At 29.4% G+C, this 27,280-nt stretch overlaps 3 protein-coding genes and 2 pseudogenes across 6 annotated transcripts in view; 3 read left to right on the top strand and 2 right to left on the bottom strand.

Annotated features, from left to right (window-relative positions):
* Window positions 1-23,205, bottom strand: part of LOC145185910 (serine/threonine-protein kinase Nek2-like) — a 40,699-nt gene extending 17,494 nt beyond the window's left edge. For all 3 annotated transcript variants that reach the window (XR_016455426.1, XM_090097308.1, XM_090097309.1), the window contains exons 1-5: window positions 23,031-23,205; window positions 11,310-11,527; window positions 9,059-9,299; window positions 4,756-4,965; window positions 4,555-4,637 (exon numbers count right to left, since the gene is read on the bottom strand). Coding sequence is in view for 2 of the 3 variants with exons in the window: in XM_090097308.1 (XP_089953434.1) it covers window positions 4,555-4,637; window positions 4,756-4,965; window positions 9,059-9,299; window positions 11,310-11,527; window positions 23,031-23,126 (848 nt within the window). In the remaining variant the exon portion in view is untranslated. The remainder of the gene's footprint in view (window positions 1-4,554; window positions 4,638-4,755; window positions 4,966-9,058; window positions 9,300-11,309; window positions 11,528-23,030) is intronic.
* LOC145202438 (uncharacterized) lies at window positions 480-4,174 on the bottom strand. Its single transcript, XM_090097301.1, has 3 exons — window positions 2,011-4,174; window positions 1,437-1,847; window positions 480-1,240 (listed from the first exon to the last, which is right to left on the bottom strand). The coding sequence occupies exons 1-3, from the start codon at window positions 2,344-2,346 to the stop codon at window positions 701-703; spliced, it is 1,287 nt and encodes a 428-aa protein (XP_089953427.1). The 5' UTR covers window positions 2,347-4,174; the 3' UTR covers window positions 480-700.
* On the top strand, window positions 16,929-18,041 carry LOC149883965 (uncharacterized; annotated as a pseudogene). The gene is made up of 3 exons (XR_016455436.1): window positions 16,929-17,174; window positions 17,317-17,561; window positions 17,949-18,041. The product of XR_016455436.1 is annotated as an uncharacterized LOC149883965 (transcript).
* On the top strand, window positions 17,790-18,358 carry LOC149883964 (uncharacterized). The gene has a single exon (XM_090097390.1). It carries the CDS (start codon window positions 17,975-17,977, stop codon window positions 18,311-18,313), a length of 339 nt encoding a protein of 112 aa, XP_089953516.1. The 5' UTR covers window positions 17,790-17,974; the 3' UTR covers window positions 18,314-18,358.
* LOC149883963 (uncharacterized) lies at window positions 18,964-19,897 on the top strand (annotated as a pseudogene).
* Window positions 23,206-27,280: the final 4,075 nt, after the last annotated feature.

Genomic DNA, 27,280 nt, shown 5'->3' with positions numbered 1-27,280 from the left:
CAAATCTTTCAAGCTCCTGTGCTGTAACCAACAACCATATAACCAACAAAATTACAAGCAGACAAATCTTTTAGCTGTTCCAAGTCATAGACAATGTTTTAGAAAAAAAAAAAGTTTTAAAGATCTTAAATAGTAGCATAATGTATCATTTACTACAAAAAATATATTGGAAGAACTATGATACTTTAAAACCAATAAAATACTTCTTTTATTAAATTATGAAAATGGAAAAGTAATAAAAATGCTTTTAATGTTTTAACTTCATAGCTTACTGTAATTTATAAGAAATTTCTGCTAACTAATGTACAGTGCGGAATCTGGTGGTCAAAAATTCAAAAAAGTCACATTTTAAAACTCTATATTTGCATAACAAGTTTTATTAGGAACACTTTGGATCAGGCTTGCGGAGCCGCCCAATTTTTTTCCCGGCTCCGCTCCGGCTCCTCATCACGTCAATAGAAGAATAAGATTTAAAAGTATAGCTTGCCGTCTATTCATAAATTTTTTAATGAATGAAAAATAAACTATTACATTTTTTTGAAAAATCAGTCCCTTTCATATACCCTTTCATTTCGTACTTGCAAATTTATGCCTTTGCCTGGTCATTTCTACAAAATTTTTTCAACAAAATTTTTTAACATCAAATTCCAAATTCAAAACGTTTTCTCATTTTTTTTTTCCATCAATACACATTCAAAAGTCAAATGTACTCTTTATTCATTCGAAGAAAAACCATGCTATCAATCAAATCCGATTCCATATGACTTCTTTGGTCCGAAGTCAGAAATTTTAGCCCAGAAAACACCCGCTCCACGCTTACTTGCGTCATAGGAAGAGCAGAAGCAATCTGGCATGCTTTCTGGATCAACTCGGGAAACAGCTTTATTCCGTCCAAAACAGTTTCGCACTTCGAATTTCCATCATCCTTTTTCTTCATGATCTGTTGAGCAAGCTTTGGCAAACTTTGAATAGCCTCTCGGAATTCTTTTTCCTCCAATCGTTTATGACTAACAACGTCTTGTCTGCACTGTACGCTTTTTTGCTTCCAAGCGCGTTCCATTCGAATTCGCATCCTTTTTCTGGGACTCATTTCCTCGGATTCCTCTTCATTTTCCGAACCGCTTCCAGTACTCTTGCTAGAGTCATTTCCATAACAACCAATTCCACTCCCCTCGATTTTAAACTTCTTTTGTTCATTGAGCTTTTTCTGGATCTTCCACAGAGTGTCTTCAGCAATCAACTGAAATATTGTAAAGTATTTTTAATGTTTTTAAATTTTAAACAAATTATAATCTATCTTATTCTTGCAGTGAGGAAAGTTGAATGTCAAAAAGTAAAGTTAAATGACACAGTATTTTGAATTTCATTAAAAGTACGTAACTTCAAATTCCAATTTTTGTTTAAAAAAAAGATAGATTGAAAACAAAGATAAAAACCTGTTGCTCTTCTCCAAGAAAGCATTGATATTGCACATCTACAAAGACAGCAGCACAAAAAAAGGGATTATCGAACAAAAGTGATTCCCGATGCACCATTGAATCCCTGATACTCTTCCCAAAATCAGACGTCTTGAATTCACCAGAGACTAGCTCCTCCTTCAGAATTTCCCAAATGTAAATAAAGTTCCCAGGCGTGAGATCCTGACTCTGGAATTGTTGAGTTGCGACTGCTGGTTTCTCGAGGATTTTTGCAAGTTCCTCTATTTGCTTCCACTCGTAATTTAGAAGCGTAAAGTCACGGGTTTTAAATTCCGCTTCCAGTGCATTCAGGACATCACAGATCCCAAGAAGTCGGTTGAGCATGTTGAATGTACTGGACCATCTGGTTGCATTGTCCATTATTGCAACCTGTAAATTTGGGAAATTTGAGTAACTTTTTTAAAATTTGAATGTTTTCAACATTTGAAAACGCATAATTGACAAATGTTAAATTCAAACTCAAGTTCAGATTCTTAGTAATATTCATTTAAACATTTTTATTTATTACAATTTGCGATTATATTGTATGCACCTTTTTAGTTTTGTGTTGTTTGCAAAATTCATTTGTTTTCGACGTTCGACAAGCTTTTGCTACATCTTGAGCTTTGCCAACCAGAGACTTAATGCCTCGTTTTTCCAAGCCGTCTTTAACAGCCAGCTGCAAGGTGTGAGCACCACAACGTTGCAGATTAATGGTGTTCATGTTTTTCGATATTTCGTTGAAGTAAGGCCTCTGCTGTTCAAACACGTCGTTGTCGTCATTAGTGATATAAGCATCCGGTAGATCACCTTCAACTTCAACCTCAACCTTCTTCGATTTCAACGCCAGCAAGTTCTTCAGCAGACTCGTCAGTGACGTCACCTTCATCTGTCTTTCCAAAGTCTCCAACCATTTTCACCATGAATTACGATCCGTTATCAGTCGTAATTCCGAGGACATTTTCTTTCCTGATGCCATACGATTCCAGCACGCCTTCAAGAGATTCTTGAATTTCTTTTGCCTTGTGTCTAGCATGATTGTCAACTGCTGCCAAAGTTTTGAGAGTGATTTCACTATTCATGAAGAACTGCACATTTACGCCAAGAAAGCTTCGATTATGTCTTGAAGCTCCGTCAACTTTCAAAAAAACCAGCTTTCCCTGTAGATTGGTTTTTAACTCAGCCCGCTTTTGTTGAGCCAAAGCCATGATTTGACTTCGAGCAGAATCCCGGTTGACTTTCAAGCCAAAATGTTTTGCCAAATCGCCAGTCAAAATCTTGATTCCTTCACTGCTGAATACGTTAAAGGGGACGCCGTTTTGAAGAATCGTCATGTTCATGCCTTTCTTGAAGTCCTCTTTTGAAATTGTGATGGTAACTTTGTTGAGAAAGCGATCGATGGGTGCTTGTACTTTTCTCGTCTCACTAGTCGAACCCTGATTTCCTCCAAAAACGGATGAGGGGCGTTTCTTTTCCTTTTCTGCCTTCTCTTTCTTCAGTTTCTGTTCTCTTGCCTGAACAATTTTTGTCAAGTGTCGAATGTTTATTAACAAAATGGCGGTTCATGTTGGCGGTGGGTTTTTTTTTCCGTTTGTCTTTTCCCTCGTACTGCATTTTGAATGTTGCACCGCAAAGTTTGCCGACTTCCTCCCCTACACTAATATCAACTTGACAAAAAAACACGTCATCCTCTTCGCGATAAGCAAACCATTTCAGTTCATCATATAACCTCTCGCCTTCTACGTTATCATTCATAGTTGCAATTTACAAATAACAGAAATTGCAGAAAAATTCCAAATATATATTCAACTTTATACAGTACAATCTCTCTAATTCGAATCTCCTTAATTCGAAAACCTCCGTAATTCGATTAAATGCAAAGTCACTGTGAAATGCGTTTAAGAAAAACCAACTTTCTATTATTCGAAAATCTGTCTAATTCGAACTTTAATTTTTCCCCATAAGAATTAGAGAGATTCTACAGTATAAATATTGCTGTAGAAGAAAAGAAAAATACAAGATTATTTTTAGGTCATTGAATAATTTTGAAATGAAAAAAAAAATTTTTTTGAGAGCCGGGATCTACTAGTTTTTCTCGGCTCCGGCTCCTGCAAAAACTATCGGATCCTCGGCTCCCGCCTTCGGCTCTGGCTCCGGCTCTGCAAGCCTGCTTTGGATTAGAAAAACCAAAATATGAATATTCTAAGTTAAACATTTTTGGAGATATTTAGTGATGGCATCAAAAATTTCGAAAAAAAAAATTGTAAATCACTCTCTTAAAGAATTTTTTAGAAAAGACTTTGTAGGGTAAAGAATAAAACTTTCCCCAGACATCTTTACATCTCATTAGAAGTAAAGATAAATAAAAGAAATGGCATTTTGCATTTTTTATTCATAGACAGCTTTACTGGTGTAAAAAGTTTTACTTTCAAGAAAACACCACAATTTGTAAAAAACTACATATTTACCTCTGTAGTAGTCTCACTCTTTTGGCCTGCAGTGTGTATTTACACACATATACACATAAAACATGACAGCTTCATTAACACAGTGGTAAATCATTTTGTCAAAATCAACAATTATTTATACTTTTGTTATATTTTTGATGCTCCTCCTTAACTTTTTACAAGCTTTTTAAGGACACTTTTCTTTCTCAAGTGTCTATTTCCAGCATTTCTTTTTAAATAAAGTTTAAAAAAAAAAAAAAAAAAAAAAAAAAAAAAAAAAAATCAAAAAAACAAACTTTATATTTTTCATGATATTTAATTTTCAATCTCAGTCATTCTAAAATTTATTATTCAATATACTAAAGAAGAATAACTATGTTATGTACAAAAAAATGCTAGAAGCGTCTAACTGTATTAGCAAAACAAAATATAGATTTTTAAAAAAATCTATTAGAACTTTGTTACTTAGAGACTTGCTAGCAATAGCAAAAATACTAAGTAACATACAATTTATTGTTTCTTTTTTAAAAAATTTTATTCATACTAAAAAAATTGAAATAAAAGTGTTGCATTTTAAAAATTTATCATTAAGGTTATTTTTTTACAATTATATACAAGGTGTCTTAAAACACTTTTAAAAACTAACTCACTTGTCAAACTCTGGCAGAGATCTCACATTATTCTTTAAAAGTTGGCTCTCAAGTATATCTTCTATTGATGGCCTTAAAAGTTCCTAAGATCCAAAAAACCAAAAATCTTTTATTATGATTTCCAACATTACAATATAAAAACTTAAAACACTAAATAAAATAACTCTTTACAAAAATAAATTTAAAAAAAACAATAATTACTTTAACTGTAAGAGTCTTTTCAATAATTCTTTGTATATCCTTTGAGTAATGTGCCGGGATTGGCTTAAAATGACCATCCTGAATTTTCAAGGCCAAAAGATTTTGATTTGCTGCTAAAAATGGTGGTGCAAGAGCACAGAGTTCATATATCAAACATCCAAGTGACCAAATATCAGATTTTTCATTGTAGTGTGATCGGTTTACTAACTCCTACATAATTAAATATTAGTATAGATTTTTTAACTCAGAATAAAAAAAACTACAAGTTTCTCGAGAGTTCTCCATATAGGCTGTTAGTCAGTTGTTTTTTTTACAGTAAAATTTATATTTTGAAGTACCTAATCCCCATTTTAAATCTAATTACTACAATAGTTGCATGTTGAATAGGAAAACAATGTTTGCAAGTTACAACTAAAGAGAAAAAATATGAAATTTTCTTAAAATATAAAAATGGTTAATGCTTAAATCTTCTTAAAATATAAAAAATATAATGTTACAAAATAATAAGCTTTAATTTCTTCACCTTGGTTTGTCCTCTGCAACAATTGGGCAATATAATTATGCAAACAGTCTTAAGTCCTACAGTGTTCAAAATCATTAGGAAACAGACTTTAGAAAAGCCAGGAGATGCACTCCTGGCTTTTCTAAAGTCTTGAGAAGTTATTCTGCAAACAACATCTCAAGAAGTTAAAAAACTTTTAATCATTGATGACAAAACCTAGATCAAATCAGGCTTTAAGCAGCTACCAGGTAAAAGATTCTGTCACAAAATCTCAGTTTGATAAAGCTAGCCTTGAAAAGTTTGGGGAAAGGTTCCTTGTCTGGTAGATGATTTGTTCATGTGGTAAGAAAAGCAAGTTCTTTGAGTGAAACAAGTCAATCAATGGTGGTATTAACATGAACAGTGCCTTCAAAATCACTTGCTGCCATTCATCAGAATGCATCAAAGTACCAACATTACCCAACTGTTATTTTGGCTGAATTTATCAAGTACTCAAATTTAAAACCCTACCTTTTTACACACATTTTGTGTAAAAAGGTAGGGTAGTAGTAAAAAGGTAGTGCGGTGAGTAGAATTGTAGAACAAAACACGTGTTGTGGATACCAAAACAATTGGTAAAAAATTAGTAAAAATCATGAGTGACTGGACAGTACTTTGTCAAGTTTCTTTTGGAAAGATTTTGAAGGTTATTAAATGTTTAGAATTCTCCCAACATCAAGGAAATATTTTTTGCAAAGCAGTATTAAAGGAAGTGTTTTAAAAAAGGAGAAGTTAAAACAACTGAACTGAATATACTTCTTTCAAAGAAAAAAATATTTTTAAAGTTAAGAACAAATTTTACCAGTTTATAGTCAATTAAAAAAATATTGACCCTCTCACAATAATCATAAGAGTTGCTAGTCAATGCTGGTGAAAGCACTTGGTTCCCTAGATTACAATTACAGTAAACACAAGAAGCTTGAAATCAAGATTGGAAATGTGTGAATTTAAGAATGGAATTAACCCAAGAATATTGTAACTCAAAAAGGAGCTAAGCACTGTTATAGAAGAGTTAATCCCAGAACCTAAATTGTATACCTTGAACAGAACTTTAATAAAATCTAAAAGGGCCTCGACCAAAAAACCTTAACCAAAAATCTCAACTAAAAACCTCAACCAAAGCCTGAAGCATTACTTTTTTTCATTCCACCATAACTAAAGTTTTTTTTGACTAAATATGACATTTGACTAAAAAATCCCACACAAACTTTTTTTAAAACTAAAATCTCCCTTAGTAAACTTCCTAAACTATAACATAACAGAAAATATGAAAACTCAATCTCAAAAATCAAACTAAAAATCTTGTATTCTATTACACAAAAGAGATTATTATTGTGAATTATCAAAAGCATTACCTTCATGGATCCCCTTGTGTTATTTTGTCATACCTGATTTAATGAGGTGAAAAAACAAAAAACTGTTGACAGTCTAGTCAATAAGAGCTGTTCCAGTGAAATTCATATTACAATAAAACTAAAATCCACACTTTGACAGTTTCATTACAGCTTTATATTAAAAAGCAATTTGCAAAAACATAATGAAAAAAAATGAAATTAAATAAAACTATGGATACTTTTTAAGCAGAAGTTTTGTATCTTTTAAAGGCATATGGCTCTCCAAGCTATAACAATTGATAACTTGAACACTAGCTAATGTAGGCATTTAAGATTTATGTCTGTTCATTCTTAGAACACAATTTTAAAAATTTAGGTTTATGTTAACGTAAATCCAAGTTTGAATGATCAAAACTTCAAAGTTGTTTTTCTCCTACCAGCTAAATAAGGAAAAAAAACTATCATTCTAAGGTTGGAAGATGGCTCCTGCCTTAGTAATTATGAATATTGGCTGGAGACTTAGTGATAGAAAATAGTAAAACAATTATCACTTTCTGAGTATTACAAAAGTTCTTTAAAAAAAGTAAAACAGATGGCATCCATCATCATCTTGGATTTGGAAGAGTTCTTACCTGAAAAAAGTCTTATCATTTTTATGAAGTTCAAACCAATCCAAGGAAACTTACAAGAAGCTTTAACATAGTCTTGAAAAACATATTTTTTCAAAAAGAAAGCATTTTGTTAAAAAAAAACCATAAGTAATTATGCAGCTATCAGAGAACTAATGCTGACTCTAAAGATGGACTCAAAAGGTTAATGTAGTTTAAAAAGAAAACTGCTTAGTCCATTGAAAGTAAGTTATTTTTAGTGATTAGTTTAAAGTAATAAACTAGTATAAAATTCTTTTGGGAATGCTTCAACTTCAATAGAATAGCTTTTAGGAATTGTTACTATTCATTTTAATCAATCAGTATGTCTACTGATGGGATTATACAGTTCTGTATAAGTGTTGGTTGATTTAAGCTGTATATATGTTATATAAGTTATTATGTATGTGTGTTTGTGTGTATATATATTTACACACCTAATATATGTAACTTATGTACAGCTTAAATTAACCAACACTCTTGTTAACAGTAATGCTAAAGAGCTGTATAACTCCACTAGCAGACATGCTGATTGATCAAAAAGAATAGTGGCGATTCCAATAAGACAAGTCTCCTGATCAAACAGGTTGCATGAAAAGATTAATTAAGAATATGAAATTGATTAATACACTGGGCTGTTCAATTATCAAATCATTACATCTGAATGCAGTCAAACATAAATTTGATTGGATTAACATAGATTTAATTAAATTTACTTAGAAAACCTAGAAAAGATTTCCTATCCAAATTTTCTACAATCTAGTTAAATTGATTCAAAAGAAATGTCTCGCCAGTAAAAAAGCATATGAGGGTTTTTATATATGGTAAATTTGTTTTTAAAAGTTACTGCACCTACTTTAGTTAACTCTAGTTTTTTATTACTTTATTTATGCATTTGTTCTTTGAAAGTTTGTAATACAATTATTTTTTTTACATGATACAGAAATGTATGATTTGATAAGCATTGCAGTTTGTTATTTGGATTTTTTAGGATTAATAAAGATTAAAATAAAAATTTCTGTATAAGTTGTTTAAAATAACTCTAATATAAAAAAATTTGTATATTTAGACATGCAAAAGACTATGAGATTTCAGAAAAAAATTGCGATACCTCGCAATCCTTTTGTTAGCTTGTTTCAAGACATTATGTAGAGTTGCTAATGAATAAAAACCAAATTAATTCAATTAAAACAAATTTTGAATAACAGTTTTACATATGAATGTAAACATGTCACACAAAAAACCTGGTTGTTTTAAATGCAAAGTTCTATTTTCATAACTTAAGGAAATAAGATTTATTTTAAAGAAAGTTAGCAAAAAACTATTTTAGTTGTAAAAAAAATCCAAAAACTAAACTGCAACGCTTACTATTGGAAAACAGCATATCTTAAAAATTAAATTAAAACTTTCATTGGTTCTTATTTGATGGTTTTTTGAAGAACTAATAGAAAATAAACATTAATGTACCAATTTTTTTTTAATTGTAAAGCATTTTAATAAATATATAGAAAATCAAAATAGTATAACTAAAACCAAGAAATGATGCTCCTTTTTGTGACTTGTAAAAAATTTGTATACTACTTTTATACAACTAATTCATGATTTGAATACAATTTAGAATGAACTTCAAACATATTAATTAGAATTCATGTACTAGATATAAACTAATATGCAACATGTTTGAATTACAAATAATATAACTATTTAAAAAGGTCTTCTTTGATTTAACAAAGAAACTAAAATAAAAGAATATAGTATAAAAACCAATAACACAAACTTACAGGTGACATGTAATATGGTGTACCAACAAATGATTTAGCAAAACTTGTATCATGATGTAACACTCGAGCTAATCCGAAATCCCCAAGCTTACAATTATTCATTCCATCTAGAAATATGTTGGCAGGCTTTAAATCCCGATGCAAAATTGTGTTTCCAGCTTTAGCACAATTGTGACACGCTTTCAATGCAGAAGATAATTGGAAAATAGCTTTCCAAATAAAATTTTCTTCTATGTAAGATCTAAAAAAACAAATAACATAAAACACATTTCCTATTAGGAAGTTTTCAATTAGCTATTTAACTAAATGAAATTATTTTTAATTTTGGGGCATTTAAAGGCTCAGCCACTTTAGACAATTTTCAAGCAACTTTGCTGCTATTGGATGTTTAATATATTAGTTTTGTTGCTTGTGCAGCAACAAGACAGTAACAAGTAAAAATCATAACAAAAGAACAGGTATTTTTGAGTAATATTAAAAATGTTCTTAATTTAGCTGAATTGCTCAAAACAGACACTTTCTCAAACTTGTAGCATATGAGGGAGTGCTATTTAATAAAACTTCAAAAGTTACTAAGTTTTCTTTTAGAGCTCAAATTCCATACTAGAAAATTGATTCTGGTGTTCCTAATGAAAGTTCATATTAAAATAAAGTATAAATAAAATGGTCAGCAAATATAGCATTACTAACACTTATATGTTAAGTTTAAAAAAGACTTTACCAGCCAAAAGAAAAATGCAGATATAATTGGTGTTCTTGTGACCAGTGAAATATTACTTGAAATGCTCAAAAACTTGTTATGAAATATTGAAAATCTTGATATTCTTATATTTAAGAAGATTCTGAAAAGCTAACCACTGATTGATCAGATCACTTTTGATATAGCCACTTAGATATTTGATAAATTTAATTTTTGCCTTTAATGAGAAATGGTAAAAAATTTGCAAAGCCTGTCCACACGATGATTATAAAGATTTTTTTAAAAATATAAATAATCTTTCTGTGCCATGCAAAAACAGCATATGGAACAGAAATTTTTTTAAGCTATTCTGGTGCTTTTCATCTCAAAAGGTTCAAGGTAATTTAGATTCCAAATTTGCACAGCAAAAGTAGCATTTTAAAATGTACAATTTACAGATTATAAGGATTTAGAACTTTAACAACAGTTTAGAATATGTGAAATAATAGAGTTCTTGTGAGTTATTAAAAAATGTAATAAAACTGGCTGTATAAAGAAAGAGTGGTACCAATTTTTGGAGAAATTTTTCGCTGACATCTAAAGAATTTGTTTGCTGGGCAAAAAACTATTAACCCCTTAACGCGCACCTCTCACAAAACAAAAATAGAACTGTAAATATTTTGTCAATATTTAAGATTTAAATCTTCTATTATATATTTGTGAACTTTTTACATCACTTTTTTTTGGTGATACTGTTCACTTAATTGTGAATATTATAGCAATATAAAAAGAATCGATGCTTGATTTAACTAGAGTTTATACATTTCTGCAACTAAGTGGTTAAAACCCTTAATGTGTTCACTCAAATTAACTTGAGCAAGTTTAACTTGCACCCCTAAAATGGTCTCTACTGATCAAAATGTTCCTAATGTTCCTAACATTTTAATAAGTAGAGATAATTTATAGGACTTATATCTGCAGCCAACCTCTTTCAAATTTTATCAGTTATATAACAATTTCAATCAAATAAAAAATTTCTTACCTTTGATTAAACTTTTTTAGTTTAGCTTTAGGGTTTTATAAAAAATTAGTGGTTACATTACAAAGTTACATTGACTTTCAATAGTGTTACTTCAATTCAGTACCATGAAAAAGTTAGATTTCAGGAGTAAATTTTAAGAGGGTTTTCTGACTGAATTTTAGAATTAAAAAAACTACCTAATAAACAAAATCTCATCTGAAACTGAGTTCAAAACCTACATCTTTCCATCCAATAGGCAAATCTTTATAAGTTTAAATAATAACTTTGTATTTAGCACTTTGTGTTCAGTAAAAATATACTTGTTTAATAAATAAAACATAATTCATGACTATAATTATGACATTACAGACTAATATCTAATCAAATATGCTTAAAAAAGGTTTTATTTTATAATGAATATTGTAATCTCTGTTACATATACATATACTTTACATATAACTTATTTTAACTTATTAATAACTTAATATTAACTAACTAATATTACATATAACTTATTTAAACTTTTCTTTTTTATGACAGCCTATCCATACCTCTCTTTCTTATGCTTGCTTATGTATTTTGCCAAGTCTCCCCCTTCACAATACTCCATAACAATATAAATTTTAGTTGAAACTTTGTCAATAATTCTATCATAATAACGAACTATATTTTCATGTTTAAGTTCACGTAGAAGGTTCACTTCAGAAACCAAAAGCTGTTTCTCTGAATCACACATAGTCCCATAATCAAGCTCTTTCCATACACGAATCTAAAAACAATATTTTTCAATGAAAGCTTTTTTTATTTAAATTCATGAGTTTAAATTGTTAATTTGAATAAAATGTCACTATTTTTATTAAAAAGGTACACACTTTTACAATTGGTAGACAGTTAACATTTGGCACCATATACAAATTTTAGACAATCTGACTTAAATTATCACCTTGCTCACAAATGTCAGTTGTCTACTAGCATGAATAAAAATAAAGTTCCAAGTTACTTGAGCCTGCTTTTCTAGTAAAAGCAACTGTGGAAGATTAAAATTATTGAAAAAAATGTAGTCTATTGTTCTCACATAATCCACTTATATGCACTATTTTCAAATAATGGGAAATAGTTTTAAAAGCTACTATACTGAACTATTTCAATTTGCAATTGACCTCACTTTAAAAAGCAGGCCATCTACTGTTTAGACATTAGAAAATAGGGGATTCAACAAGATGTAGAAACTTTAACTTGGAGACATAAAAGAGCATGGAATCTTAAGAACATTGCTAGAAAAAAATGCTAAAGAAGGAAATCGAAAATCCCTGCAATCGTGAACCCTCAATTAACAGTTTTGCTTTATGGATATGTTGCTAGTGATTGTTTTATCTGGATTGATTGACAACATTAAGCAGAATTTTTAAGATTTTATAAAAATTTTTTAAGATTTTTATTTTCATATATACTAAGCATTTGTTTACACATGTTTTTTCTGGAACTCTAATTTCAGCATGTAATACAGATTTTGGGTAAAAAATTTTGTTTTGTGTACACAAAGCAGTCAGAGCAAGAGGAAACAGGTAAATAATATTAGTCTTTTTTAATTCAGCATGCATTTAAAGCTCACTTCTTCTAAACATATCTATAAACAATTATAGATAAAAATCTTCTAATTTTCATATTCAGCAGTTTACTTGATCAACATTTTTAGCTTTTTTTAAAGTTTCAAAAATTTTATTAAACTTTTTTTTTTTGTTTAAGCCCTATATCTATCTAACTTTATTTTTAGAAGTATCAGTTGAAACTTTGCATTTTCTTCAGCAAAGGCATTCTAAACCACCTCTATATCAGCTTTCTTTACATATAGTAAAATTTGAATGAACATATATTTATAAAGATAATGATAATATTAATATGTAAATGAGATCCAACTAAATGATCAATACTTAATATATAAAAGATAAATCAAAATTTCCTGAGATTTTCTCTTTATTAAAAATCAAGTAAAAACAAAAAACTTTATTTTTGTTTCAATCAACTCTAAATTACTACTAGCTTGCTCAGACAAGTAGGCAATCTTCTTTAAGGGGTGAAGTTCCCATTAAAAATTCCCTTTCAGGGGTGCTACAATTATGATTAAGGGAAAGAACACATTTATAAAGTGCAAAAAGCAGGGCTGTGGAGTTGGTAAGCTGCTGTTCCGACTCCGACTCCTTGATTTTATCATGAACCGACTCCGACTCCTTCATAAGTAACCAACTTTGTAACAACAAATATACTGTAGTAAAATGTTAACATTGGCTATTTCATCACTATGATACGAATAATCCAACCACTTAGTGCTTTAAACGATATTTATTAGAAAACAATTTCTAAACAAAAAACTTTTCTGAACTCTTGTTATGCAATAAACTCTTATGCAGTCACTAATAACATTATGAACTTGTCAAAATCATGTTTAAAATACTGTCAGTTGAACAGAAAGAATTTTTTTTCTTTAGGTTCATACTCTTTAAGAACCTTTCTACTAAGACCTGGAAAAATTCACTGATGTGATTAGCTTTGGTTTCTTTTACTGCCAATGTCTTGGTAACTACTTCATTTTTTCAAAAAAAAATTAGATATTGATTGCAAAATAGTTCACTATGTTAAGAAACACAAACCGTCCCTTGAGAGATTCATTAAGTTCTTCTTTTTGTTTAACAGCTTCTTCAATCACTAATTTTCTAATACTCTCTCTCCAGAGAAACAAAGTTAATTGAATACTTGCAGTTTTTCTAATGCAAAGTTAATTGAATATTTACAGTCTTTCTGTTTGTGGAGCAGCTCTTTGGTGCTTGGTGGTGGCACGCCTAGCTTTAAAAATATGTAGCACAGTGCCAGACAATTTAAGTCTGGAGTTGGGGGATCATGAAGTTATCTAGTTAAAGGGAAGGTAGAGGAGAGCGCAAGGGAGGTGATTTATGATTCTCAGTGATAAGCAGCAAAATATCCTGTTGCTTACCCCTGTTTTAAAGGCCTTAAAATAACATGTCAAACTCCTTGTCCTCCAGTTGTTGCAAACTACAATTCCCATTGTGTCAGCTTTTAGAGCATCCTGAGATTTGTAGTTTTGTAACAACTGGAGGGCTAGAGTTTGATACTTGTGCTATAGACTGACTGAACACAAAATTTTTTAATGAATAACATCTATAAAATCCTTATGAAAATTATGAAACTTTGAAAGATTTTTTTTAAACTGGAGTCAGAGTCAGTACAATTTTTCCGACTGACTCCAACTCTGACTTAAGCCAAAATGAGCTCCGATCCCAATCCGACTCCACAGCCCTGGCAAAAAGTTAGAGATAGTATCATCACATATATCAACAACTTGACTTCATTAATAATATATTTGCTTAGACTTGATGATTGATTACTTAAATTGTTACTTAAAATATCCTTGATCTCCAACTTTACAGATTCTCTTTTACAGAAATCTTATTTAGGCATAAAAAAAGAGCAGAATTCATCTAACATTGTGCAAGTTTAATGCTAAATTAGATATTACATTTGTAACATAAAGAGAAATAATATTCTTGAGATGAAGAAATCATGCATTAGGGTTATAACATTTTTGCAACCTCATAAGACCATTTGAGGTTGATTTTATTTCAAAAACCTACCCCAGGAAAAAAATAACTCTTTTGAAATTTTATAACAATATAATTGGATAAAACTATAAAACATGATTTTATTTGCTTATAGGCACAAATGTCACTTGCTTGTTTTGAATTGCTTTCCCATTACTAAGAGTTAGAATAGCAAAGTGAACTTTAGGGTTTACCCATTTCTAGATCTTTCATTTTAAGTAAGAAATTGAAACCTTCCAATAATTACCACTTTTTCTGGAATTCCAATTATGCCATTATGTGGATCATTTACTGCTGCTAAAGTTTCTCCTTTTTTTAACACTGTTTTAGTATGCTATCAAGTTTTTTTCTCTAAGTACCAGATCTTTTTTCCATTTTTTCCCTGTTCTTCTTATATGATATTTTCTAGAAAAGATAATAGAAATGTAGGTATAAAATAAAGATTATGTGTCCTGGGGGTGGCTTTTGTCAAGGTAAAACACAAGTGTTATTACAAATTTGCAGTTATCTTACCAAGTAGAGCTATGAGCATTTTAAAATTTCAAAATATTTTAAAATCTTATAACATTGTGTATGCTTTAAAAGTGAAACATGAATTGGTCAGTTTATGATGCCATGCATTTCTTTAAAAAACAAAAAAACAACTTAATTACCACATAAATCCCACTTTAATTTTATTCTTTTTGAAACTTAGTATAGAGTATTTTGTAAATAAAATTATTATTAAAAATATTAACTTAAACCATTTTACCATTTAAGAATTAGATCTCTTAGATCATTGGATGAACTCCAAATATGAATTCTAAAAAAATCTACTCTTAAGAAACCTTACCTAATCTTCTTCTGCATGAAATGATTTACCCTAGCTTCTGCATGAAATGATTTTAAGAGAAAATTACTAGATGGCACAACAAAGGCTGTAATGCATATATTGTCAAATACTTCTAAATGCTGAAATTAAAAGAGGAGAAAAACACAATCATCTCAGAAGATGTCCCAAACAAAAGAATTTAGATAATAGATAACTATTGTTAAGTCTGATTAGAGATGTGACACGTTTTTTTGGTTCTTGTTTTTTTGTTTTTTTTGGTTGTTTTTTTGGAAAAAAAACACAGGGGTCTGTTTTTTTGTTTTTTTTGGGAAATATTCAAAAATTCATCATTTAAGCTACTAAATTCAACTTTAATAGAAATATTACTAAACCCATTTTCTTTTCAGATTTATATAGGAAAACTAAGGCTGAATTTGACTAAAATTCTTTTTCTTTTAATATGCTTAAAGGTAATTGTTTTATTGTTAATTTTTAGGTTAACACGGTTATAGCAGTCCTGTATAAAAAATTATTAGTTAATTTTATCTTCCTCTATTTAGTTTTTATTGACTTTATTGTTATATATTGACATAATAAAGACTTTTTATCTAAATTTATTATACTTAACTACATTTACTCAATTTTAACTAATATTATATATACATGTGTATATTATTATTATTGTTATTGCTATTGCTATTGTTATCATTATTATTATTATTATTATTATTATTATTATTATTATTATTATTATTATTATTATTATTATTATTATTATTATTATTATTACTATCATCATCATCATCATCATCATCATCATCATCATCATCATCATCATCATCATCATCATCATCATCATCATCATCATCATCATCATCATCATCATCATCATCATCATCATCATCATCATCATCATCATCATCATCATCATCATCATCATCATCATCATCATCATCATCATCATCATCATCATCATCATCATCATCATCATCATCATCATCATCATCATCATCATCATCATCATCATCATCATCATCATCATCATCATCATCATCATCATCATCATCATCATCATCATCATCATCATCATCATCATCATCATCATCATCATCATCATCATCATCATCATCATCATCATCATCATCATCATCATCATCATCATCATCATCATCATCATCATCATCATCATCATCATCATCATCATCATCATCATCATCATCATCATCATCATCATCATCATCATCATCATCATCATCATCATCATCATCATCATCATCATCATCATCATCATCATCATCATCATCATCATCATCATCATCATCATCATCATCATCATCATCATCATCATCATCATCATCATCATCATCATCATCATCATCATCATCATCATCATCATCATCATCATCATCATCATCATCATCATTATTATTATTATTATTATCATTATTATTATCATTATTATTATCATTATTATTATTATTATTATTATTATTATTATTATTATTATTATTATTATTATTATTATTATTATTATTATTATTATTATTATTATTATTATTATTATTATTATTATTATTATTATTATTATTATTATTATTAATTTACTGTACTTATAAAGTTTTGAGTTGCAAATAAAAAGTTATATGCAGTTTTAAATGCTCTTTTTAACAATCAATTATGTTCTCTATTCAATTATATTTAAATTTTAGATATTTTGTTTAATATTGTAAATTTTAATTATAAAAATGAATAAAGCAGGCCATACTCGAATGACTAAGCATATTGAAAAATGTCGAAAATGTCCTGATGAAGTAAGAAGTCTATATGCAAACAAATTAGGTTATTGTCAAAAACAGTAAGACTCTCCTGGAGATGCTGAACCAAAAACAAAAAATCCACGATCTGATTCTTTTGGAACATCCTTTTCTAATTCAATTTGTAGAAGTAAAATACCAAGTTCCATGTTTGACAGCATGATAAAAACTGAAAAGGTGTGTATTGTATTTTTAAATTTTAAGAACTATTTGAAGGATTAACTGATTTGCCAACTAGCTTATTAAAAGTTCATGATGTATAGATTTTAGATTTGCTTTATGATTGACTGATGTACCAGTATGACATTATCTTTTGCAGGAATCAATTGATACACACCTAGCCAGAGCAATATATGCTAGTGGATTGCCACTCCATATAGTAGAAAATAACTATTGGAAAATCTTTTTGAACAAGTTACGTCCTGGTTATAAGCCTCCGTCAAGACATGAAGTGTCAAATGTGTTATTAGAAAATGAATTTTTAAGGATTTCAGCAAATGTTAAAGAAATGGTAGCAACTGCAGATTATCTTGGATTTATGTGTGATGGATGGAGAAATTTAAGGTACAGTAACAATTTATTATAATACTAGTTGATGCAATTGAAGCTATATTATTTAGTTAATAAACAGATCATATTTGTTTATATGTTTTTTCTTCTTTACAGAAATGAAGCTATCATTAACTTGTAATGACATTTGCTTCATCACCCATTTTGTGGAAGACATTGCCTACAGGTAAAACCATAATTCTAGTACTGTATACAATGGATTTACTTAACAGACTGGTAGTTTTTTAAAATATGCATACTACTTCGTATTTAACTTTGATATTAAGTTTATAACAAACAACACTGAAAACCATTTCAGTAAGCAGAAATAACATATCAGTTAATTGGTTTATATTATTTATATAGTACAGTATATATAATATATCCTAAACTGTTTTGTAGGAACATTAAGCCATTCTGGTGAATATATGGCAAATGAAATAAAGAAAGTTTTAGAAGAAATAAATCCTAACAAAAATTTGGGCATTGTGACTGACAATGCTGCAAATATGAAAAATGCATGGACTCGTCTAAAAGATTGTTATCCCCATCTTCATTGCTATGGATGCATTTCACATGGTTTAAATTTGCTGTTCACAGATTTTTTAAAATTGACAACTTTAAGTGTTTTGATGTCACAAGTAACTGATATTGTTAAAAAGATAAAAAATTCTCATTTATCTGTTGCAGCATTTAGAGATATACAAAAAAAATCAGCTAGTGTAGTAACATGCATTTCCTTGAAACTACCAGTACGAACTAGGTAATACAACTAAAAGTATAAATATACTGTATATTACAAAAAAAATTGAACTATGTAACTAATTTTATTATACATTCATAAAAGTAGATTTCATTTAGTAAATTACTTTACTCTAAATTTATCAAAGTTATCCTAATTTCTTTGTGTTTTATTTAAAGGTGGGGATCAACTGTAGCATGCTTAGATAGCATACAGAAAAATAAGCAACCATTAAAAACATTGGCTATTTCTGAAAATAGTGGACTTAATTCAACAAACAAAATTATTCTTCTATCAGATGTTTTTTGGGACAGGGTTGAACGTTTTTTCAAATTGCTGTCACCAATAGCTGATGCAATAAAGAAAACTGAATCAAACACTCCCATGTTATCTTCTGTTGTGGAAACTTTTCACTTCTTGGAAGACCACATTTTTAAAAACTTAACAGTTAGCCCATTCTCAAAAAAGGAAGAAGAAGAAGCCAAAAAGGTCTTCAAGAAAAGAAAAGATTTTTATTTAACAAAAATTCACTTGGCTGCCAATATACTAGATCCCAAATTTCAAGGCAGAGTCTTAACTAGAGAACAAAAGGTATTTACTACACATAATTCATATATGGTTCTTAAAACCAAATACATAAAAGTAAAATAAATAAAAGTAAAATTTTTGAAAAATTTTGAACTATCTTAAATACTATTTTCAAATTTGAAAATACTATTTAAATAATTAAAGTAATTTTAAAATTATTGAAAGAGAAATCTTTTTATAGATTGATGCATGTGAGGCGATACACAACATTGCTGCAAGTATGCCTGAAGTAAACAAAGAAATTATGATGTTTGACTTGGCTAATTACCAATCAAAGGGTGGCATATTTTCCAAACCTTTTATTTAGACTGCAGTTGGAATAACTCAACCCATAAATTGGTGGAAAGGGTTGTGTTCCTTTACTGAACTATCAAAAGTTGCATCTAGAATTCTTCAGCTACCAGCTTCAAATGCAGCATGTGAGAGAAGTTTTAGCACTTATTCTAACATTCATAGTGCGAAAAGAAATCGCTTAACAACTGAAAGGGCTGGAAAACTAGTTTTCATTTCACAAATTTTAAAACTTGAAAATATTGAAAACACCAGTTATGAAAATGGTACAAGCATAACTTCTCCTCAAATTAATAATTCGAGTGTAAATAAAGTTCCTAGCACTTCAATCCCTTGGTCAGAGTCTGAAGCAGTTAACATAGAAAGTGACAGTAACTTTGTTTATGAATCATTAGATGAAGTTAGTCTAGGGTGGGAAGACTTGGACTCAGAAAGCACATCCATTTAGAATATCTTTTATAGTTTAAATACATGTTAAAATTACTAAATTATTGACTTTTTTGCTTAAATATTTCTACTTTTTTTTAATTGTGTGTATACTACACTACACAGTGCTACACTACTTAGCACTAAATTAATAACCAATTAAAACTAATAAAACATTATTATTCAAAAATATCAGAATATGTAAATTAAATAAAGTTAGAGCTTTTTTTATAAGGGCTTACTGGCAATATAATTCAACATATGTAACAAACAATATAAGACCAATTTATTACATAATAAATATTACAATTTTCTGTTTCTTTAAAGATTTGAAATCTGATATTAAATAAGTATGATATTGTATATTAGTATATTTAAATTATAAAAATGGCTATTTTGTCATGGACAAGTATAGTTTCTGTATATAATGAGTGTAATATTTAGGATGTACAACAATATTTAAGAAGTAAAACATGACAAATAAACATTCTCATACAATATACCTAGATTTATAACTAACTTAATATTAAATTGCCTAATGAATATACTTAATAAATAGCTCTTTTAAGTTTTTTTTATTAAAACATTAACTTTAAATTGGTGTTTATATATTGTATTAGTGATTATAATGGTCATATACTATAAACAGACAGAATAAAAAAAACTCTTCCCAATTATTTACCAAGAAAAATAAAAAATTTGTTTAAAAAGTCAAAAAAACCATAAAAACACCTAAAAAAACAAAAAAACGCAAGAGGAAAAAAACACGTTTTTTTGCAACTCTAAGTCTGATTCAATTAGCTAATAATGGGAAAGTTGAATTTGATGTTTTTGCATTTGATCAAGTGTGTACTTGAAAGAACTTAATTTAATAACACTTAATTGATGACCATGATGGATTTACAACTGTTGTTTGAATTTGGATGACTTGTAAAACTTGACATTTTCAATTTACATGAAGTCGAAAAGAAAAAACATCTTTGAAAAAAATAGATGTCTTTTAATATACAGGAGAAGTTTGCCTCAAAGCTCACCCTCTTTGTGAAACAATCAAAATAATGATCCACTAGCCAACGTGTCTTTTGATACTAACTCAAAGTTGAATCAATCAAGTATCCCACTTTACAAAAGAAATAGATATATATTAGCCATTAGATTGAAGATTTCTTATTAGTTCAAGAAGTCAACTTTATAACATTTTTTCCATGAAAAAGCTTATTTTTGTAAAAGCAAAAAAAGCCAACATTGGTTATGAATTAAATATTTACTCTTTTTAATAATACTTTCAACAATAGACATTAGTACATTCAGTGAGTCAAAATATACCCATCTCATAAACAATCCAGAGGTAGAAATAAAGAAATAGGTACTTTGTAGACTCTAAAATATTTTACTTAACAAAAAAAAAAAAAAAAAAAAAACTAAATACAAATTTCAGTTCTGTAATTATCAACATGCAAACTTATTTATATTGAAGATAAGTGTTATAATGCATTAAACATTGCATTATCACTAATAAAAGATTATCACAGACAAATTTAAGTGCCTAAATTTATATAACATAGTCCTATCAAAAAAAATTTTTTTTTTTCAATAGAAAGTTGTTTGTAATGACTACTTCTGAGAAGTAAGGTGTATAGAGCACAGTGAAATTAACTGTCTTTCAAACAACCAGTTGGATTTCATTATGCTAATTGTATGGAGAAAACCATATATGAACTCATAATGCAGTTATTCCAGCCACAGGTTAAATTAACTACTACAGAGAAATTTCCAAATCAGAAGAAACTTAGTCAAATAAAGCTCATAAATGAGCTTTATTTTAATGAGCTTTAATGTTATCATAATGTTGTCATAAAGGTTAGATCTTTAGACTTGAAAAATTGAAAAAGATGTTTGAAATGCAGAACCTGTCAAAAGTCCATCACATGCATGTAGGGTACATACATTATAGCTTGTCACTCTGGATTAGCAGAAAGAAATGCAAGTAAGATTAGGCAGCTTCTATTGGCTGTAAGAAAACCCCACCTTGAATAAATACAAGCTAAAACCAGTTCTTATTGATATGGCAAGTTACGTTATCAGTATGGGGCCAAGTGGAAAATCTGAAAAATTTGTTTTATCATAACGTATATACTCATGTATAAACCACACTTTTATACCCAAAAAATGTGTTAAAAGTTATGGTTGTGGTTAATGCACAAGCCAGAAAATTAAAATGCTCATAAAATATTAATTTTACTGTGAAAATGGTTTAAAAGTATTTTTTTAAAGTATATTAAAATATTTATTTTTACCTGCGGTTAATACATCAGTATATATGTTATACTGTTATTAAATGTTCAAAATGAAGATTTAATTCCTGGACAGTTTTGAAGAAATAGAAGGCTCTTCTCTATTATACCTCTAACAAAATATATGGCAAATTTAATTCGTTCAAGAAAAACACCTGGAAAATATAAGAGATGTTCCAAGAATAATTATTGTATTGTCCCAACTGAAGTTAGCACAGAGTGACTATTTTCAACATTAAAAACAATGAAATTCGACATCTACTTTGAAAGAAAACTTATTTAAAGCCATTTTATTTTTAAGGACAAACTGTTACTGAATAAGTAAATTTTGAATTTTTTATTATCTTTTTCAAGAAAAAAACTTAAATGTAAGGAATCTAGATTTATAACTTTTATTTATTTATAGGGTAGCTTTTATGCATATTACAGGTAAAGTAAAAGCACTATTATAAGAGGAGGTTTAATTTAATTTAGAAGGTAAAATTTAAAATGAGGTAGCCCTGGCCCACTTTCAGTTTTGAAAGTAAGTTTAATATTTATATAAATGAAATTATTAGATCTAGTTCCAGTGAGTTGCTAAAAGTAATTAGTAATTACTAATAGGATCTCAGATTTAGCTAATATTTTTGCTCTAAATTCTAATGTAGCCTCAGATTAAGAACTATGGAAAGTATGAAGGCTATGATAAAGTCCTACACTAACTTTTCAAATACTTGTTTATGGTTATATCTTGTTTTTTTTTGCCTTTACTGTGAGTCTAAGTCATTTAATTCCAATCTATTTATTCAATTTTATTTTAATTTTTAATGTACTTGGTATGTAATAACTACTTTATACAATGATTCCAAAATTTTCGTGCTTTAAACATTTATTATTTTCAGATTTTGATTAGAGTTTGATATCTTAAAGAAGCCAGAGAATGTTACAAAAAAAATTGTAAACTAGAGCCAGTCATTTTTCTTCTGGCTCTGTGTGCCTCAGTCATAATATGCATTATTAGCATATTTACAAAAAATTTATATTTCCACAAAAAAAAGAGTTGATGAAACCTTGACTTAATTAAGTTTTGTAAACATTTAACTTGTAATTAACAAATATTGAACCCTAAATAGTTTAGGAAGAAAATGCAAAATATAATTTTACCTTTCCATCATATTTCCTTCTGACCTTTTTACAAATTCCATATGATCCACTACCAATAATTGACAAAACTTCATAACCATCAAGTTTGTTAGACATGCTTAATGTGTAAAAAAAAAATTCAACCTTTAATTAAGTTTTATTCTTTAGCCAGCTAAAACAAAGTAAAAAGAAAAAAAAACTACATTTTTCACAACTTTTAGTGAAAGAGTTTAGTATACATGTTTCTTAATTTTTTATAATGAATAATGCTTGTAGGGTTGAGGTGAGGTTCTGAGCTTCTGCATTTTCTACCTGGATGTTTTTAAATTTCTTCAAGTGCTGAACTTACTGAAATAGAAATCATTTAGTACTTGATTACATTAATATCCTTAAACTCAGCTGACATTGAATAAACAAAATGTATACCAATGCATAAAAAGTTTCTCAAAAATAAATTTTGCAAAATGAATATTGACATGATGAAGAGTGGCGTGAAACAAAAAGAATCTTTTAACACTTTTCTGTTTAATGTGACTGTCTGCACTGAATGAAATGTCAATCTTATTCAAAATTTTGAACCTAATAGTTTATACTATAGCTGATTTAAAATAAAACTAAGATTCAGGGTGTGTAAACTTAAATATGACAGTATTACCTATTTCTTATAGCTGTTTAAACATTTTCTATTTTAAAATAGAAAATGTTTAAACAGCTATAAGAATCCCTTTTATCAGCTTTCACTCAAGAGATACTCAAAGGTTCCCATAGATAAGAAGTTTAAAGGATTTTTAAATGTTACTGTTCCTAATATGCAATATAAATGAAAAAACATCTGTGTTAGTAGTTACAGTAGAATGGGAGGAAATGTTTCAGACTCGCTTTTTATGACTTGTGTGCTTCCTCATATTTGGTAATTACCCGCGAAAAAATATTTATAACATAAACCTTAAAAAATATCGTAGGGGAGACCGGGGCTGGTTGCAACAATATTTAAAAAACTGCATTTATATCCTTAAACTTTAAAATTTTTGAAATTTTTTTTTACTCCGCATCGGGGCAAGTTGCAACAGTGAACGGGGTAAGTTGCAACCTAATACTCTAAAACAGAAAAATTACTTGTTAATCTGTAATTTCTATTTGGCAACAAAAATTTTACAATTACTATAAAAGAAAGTAATATTTTTCTTGAGCTGCTGTTGTTCTACGCATTTAAGAGCCATTTTATTTCGTTTCTAATATCTTTATTACTTGTCAATAACCTCGACGACTTTACAAAAAAATTGTTCGCTATATATAGCATTTAAACATACAACTTGTGACTCTTGTCAACAATTAATAATCGTTATAAAAACCGTTATAGTAATATAATTATGCAGCGTGTAAATCTTGTCAATAATTAGCAAAGCTAATTATTGGCACATTATTGACGCATTTAAAATCACAACATCTCCCCCAGCTCACCAAGAGCTCATACATAATCATGATACTTTCGGTTAGGAAACACTCTTCTCCCATAGCGAGTGAATCGAGCAGGGTGTGTCTCTATCTCACAATTTGTTGGATAGTTTTGACCAGCGTGGCCCGCACTATTGTCAGCTTCACCATCGTCCAGGGGATTTGTTTGAGAACTTGGATCTTCGATTACAACGCGTTCTAAGTTAGTTTCGGGAGGTTTAACCAGCGTCAGATCGTAATCGTCATCAGTTGTTGTCTCCTTTCTTGTCCCCACAACGATGCTGCAGATGAGAAAAGTGTCGTGGCAACATATGCCCATTAACTTCAACTTCAGCTGTCAAACCATTACGCAGTGCCACTATACTTCCTTTTAACCATCGCCTTGTACAGGGCGTCATATGCTTGGGCTTCACCCACACTTTATCGCCAACTTTCCATCCTTGAAGCTTAGTCAGGGGTTTTGTGTTGATTCAACTTTATCGATTCCAGGAATTCGGACGCCTTTGTATTGTTGGCAAAAGATTTCAAAAGGTGTGCCGTGTTTTGATGGAACGTTGTTGATTAAGAATACAGACATGGGTATACCACATTTTGCTCTCGCGTTTGTTCTTTTTACCGTTCGATGAACTCTTTCAACAATTCCATTTCCCGATGGTTTTTCAACAGCTCGATAAATAAGTCTTATTCCCCACTTCGACGCCATAGCTTGCATAGTCTGAGATCTAAACGACTTACAATTATCTAGGAGAACTTCGGAAGGAGGTCCAAGCAATGACCATATTGTTTCTAACGATTCCACGGCTCAACGAAACCATTGCTAGCGATTCCACGGCTCAACGAAAAACATTTGACGTTTGACAAAAAACACGAAATTTTCATGAATTTGAGGTTTTTTGAATCAATTAGTGTTACTCAACCTCTTTCCAGCCAAATATAGAAAGTACTATGGATTATATGGCTTCATTTAAATTTTATCCATATCTTAAGACAACTTTTAAGAAAAAAGCTTGAAGCGGGAACGTTTTTTTAAAACGAAGCTTTTGGAGGTTAGGATTCCTTAGTGCCAAAACACATCCAATTTTTATAAAACTTTCTGTATATATTAAAAAAGGGATGAGGAATCTAATGGAATGTGGACATTTTTTAATTTTATACATAAATATTTAGTTCTTAGCGCTTCAAAACTTCAAGATTTATTTTTATAGAAAAAAAAGTGTTTTTTAAAAGTGTCTTGGTGGAAATTGCAAGTTTAGTCTTTCCTCTTTTTATAACAAGTATTTATTTATGTTTTCTTGAAGAAAAGATTCTAAGGATTTGTATATAGAAATTATTTATGTATATATATCCCTTCGCATATTGACGTTTTTTGCTTTGATTTTTGCGACGTAAGAATTATTTTGTTCTATCTCCAGGTTTTAACGTTGGGAGAAAGTTTTTGACTTTTTCTAAAAGTAAAAATTGTTTAAAGTTTTAGTTTTAATTTTTAAAGAAATAATAACTTTTGCTTTAAATAATTTATATTTAAGAAAATTATTTGAAAAAAATTAATAAAATAATGCGTATTTTAAAAGTTATTTTTACTAACTAAAAGTAATAACTCATTTTCTCCCAACTTTTAAAATGGAAAATAGAACAAAATAATTCTTACCTCGCGTTTTGAGTAAAATAGATGAACTTGAGCAGTCCGCAAATATTAAAAAAAAATTGTGGTATTTTATTTGCTCATAGTTGTTGGATCACTATAAAAAATTTAAAGTCAAATGTAATAATGGTTCAAGAGTTATTCAAGAGTCAATATGATACCAAAACTAAGTAAATAATTAAAAACCCTCAGTTTGTAAAATAGACGATTTTGGGCAATCCCAACAGAATTAAAATTTTTTGTTGTTGGTATTTTGTTGTTTTATAGTTGTTGAATAAATATAGGAAATATCAAGTCAAATGTAATAACGGTTCAAAAGTTATACAAAAGTCAATATGATCCAAAAATACTCTCTTTTTCGGTGCCATAACATTGCAAATTTTCCATACTTAAGCCCTATACCTTTCGTCAAAAAATCATCAATTTTTGCACTACAAAAAATTCAACAACTTTAGATCCGCTTAACTTCAAAGGCCGAATGACCCCTCATTTTTTAAGTGAAGTCAAGCTCTATACAATGATATAAATTATATTTGTTTATTTGAATTATAAAAAAATCGTCTGGAATGGCTAACATTGCTGCACTTTCATCGCTTAATGGTGACCATAACGTGTATCTGCTTGGGCCACAATCGATACAGGTGAGATATAGCAATCAATCAACGTGAGCAACATCGCAGGCTACTCTTTCCCACACTTTACTGACAGCAAGATTTCCTTTATCCCATGAAACTACATGAGGATCAATTTAATTGCATTCATCACATTCAGCGACAACTTGCCTCACTGTTTCTCTGTTAACGTGGATACCAGCACGCGAGCATAACTCCATACTCTTGGAAACTCCCATGTGTTCTATTGAATGAACTTTTTTAACCTGCTGATTATCATGTTTATAAATGATATTACATTCTTGTGTTGCAACTTTGTGTTTTATCCATTTTGCTGGCACTCGTGTGAGTTCATCTTCGACATTTTTTGTTGTTGGTATCCATCTAACATTTACATTTATGGCATAAGCTACGACCAATTTTCCAAATATCTGAAGCCTTCGTCGGATTAGCATTTCACATTGTCCAGCACATTTTACAGGTTTGTCACGAGTCAATTCGGAATTCAACCAGCTGAATACACTATGAGAATCAGTTTTGATAGAGAATCACTTGGATTCCAT

The sequence above is a fragment of the Hydra viridissima genome, unplaced genomic scaffold (genome assembly GCF_058129835.1).
Source record: "Hydra viridissima isolate aposymbiotic clone 2 unplaced genomic scaffold, HvirCarnegie_v1 scaffold_9, whole genome shotgun sequence".
Classification (NCBI taxonomy): Eukaryota; Metazoa; Cnidaria; class Hydrozoa; order Anthoathecata; family Hydridae; genus Hydra; species Hydra viridissima.
The sequence above is the reverse complement of the archived record's forward strand: the minus strand, read 5'-3'. Positions and strand labels throughout refer to the sequence as shown.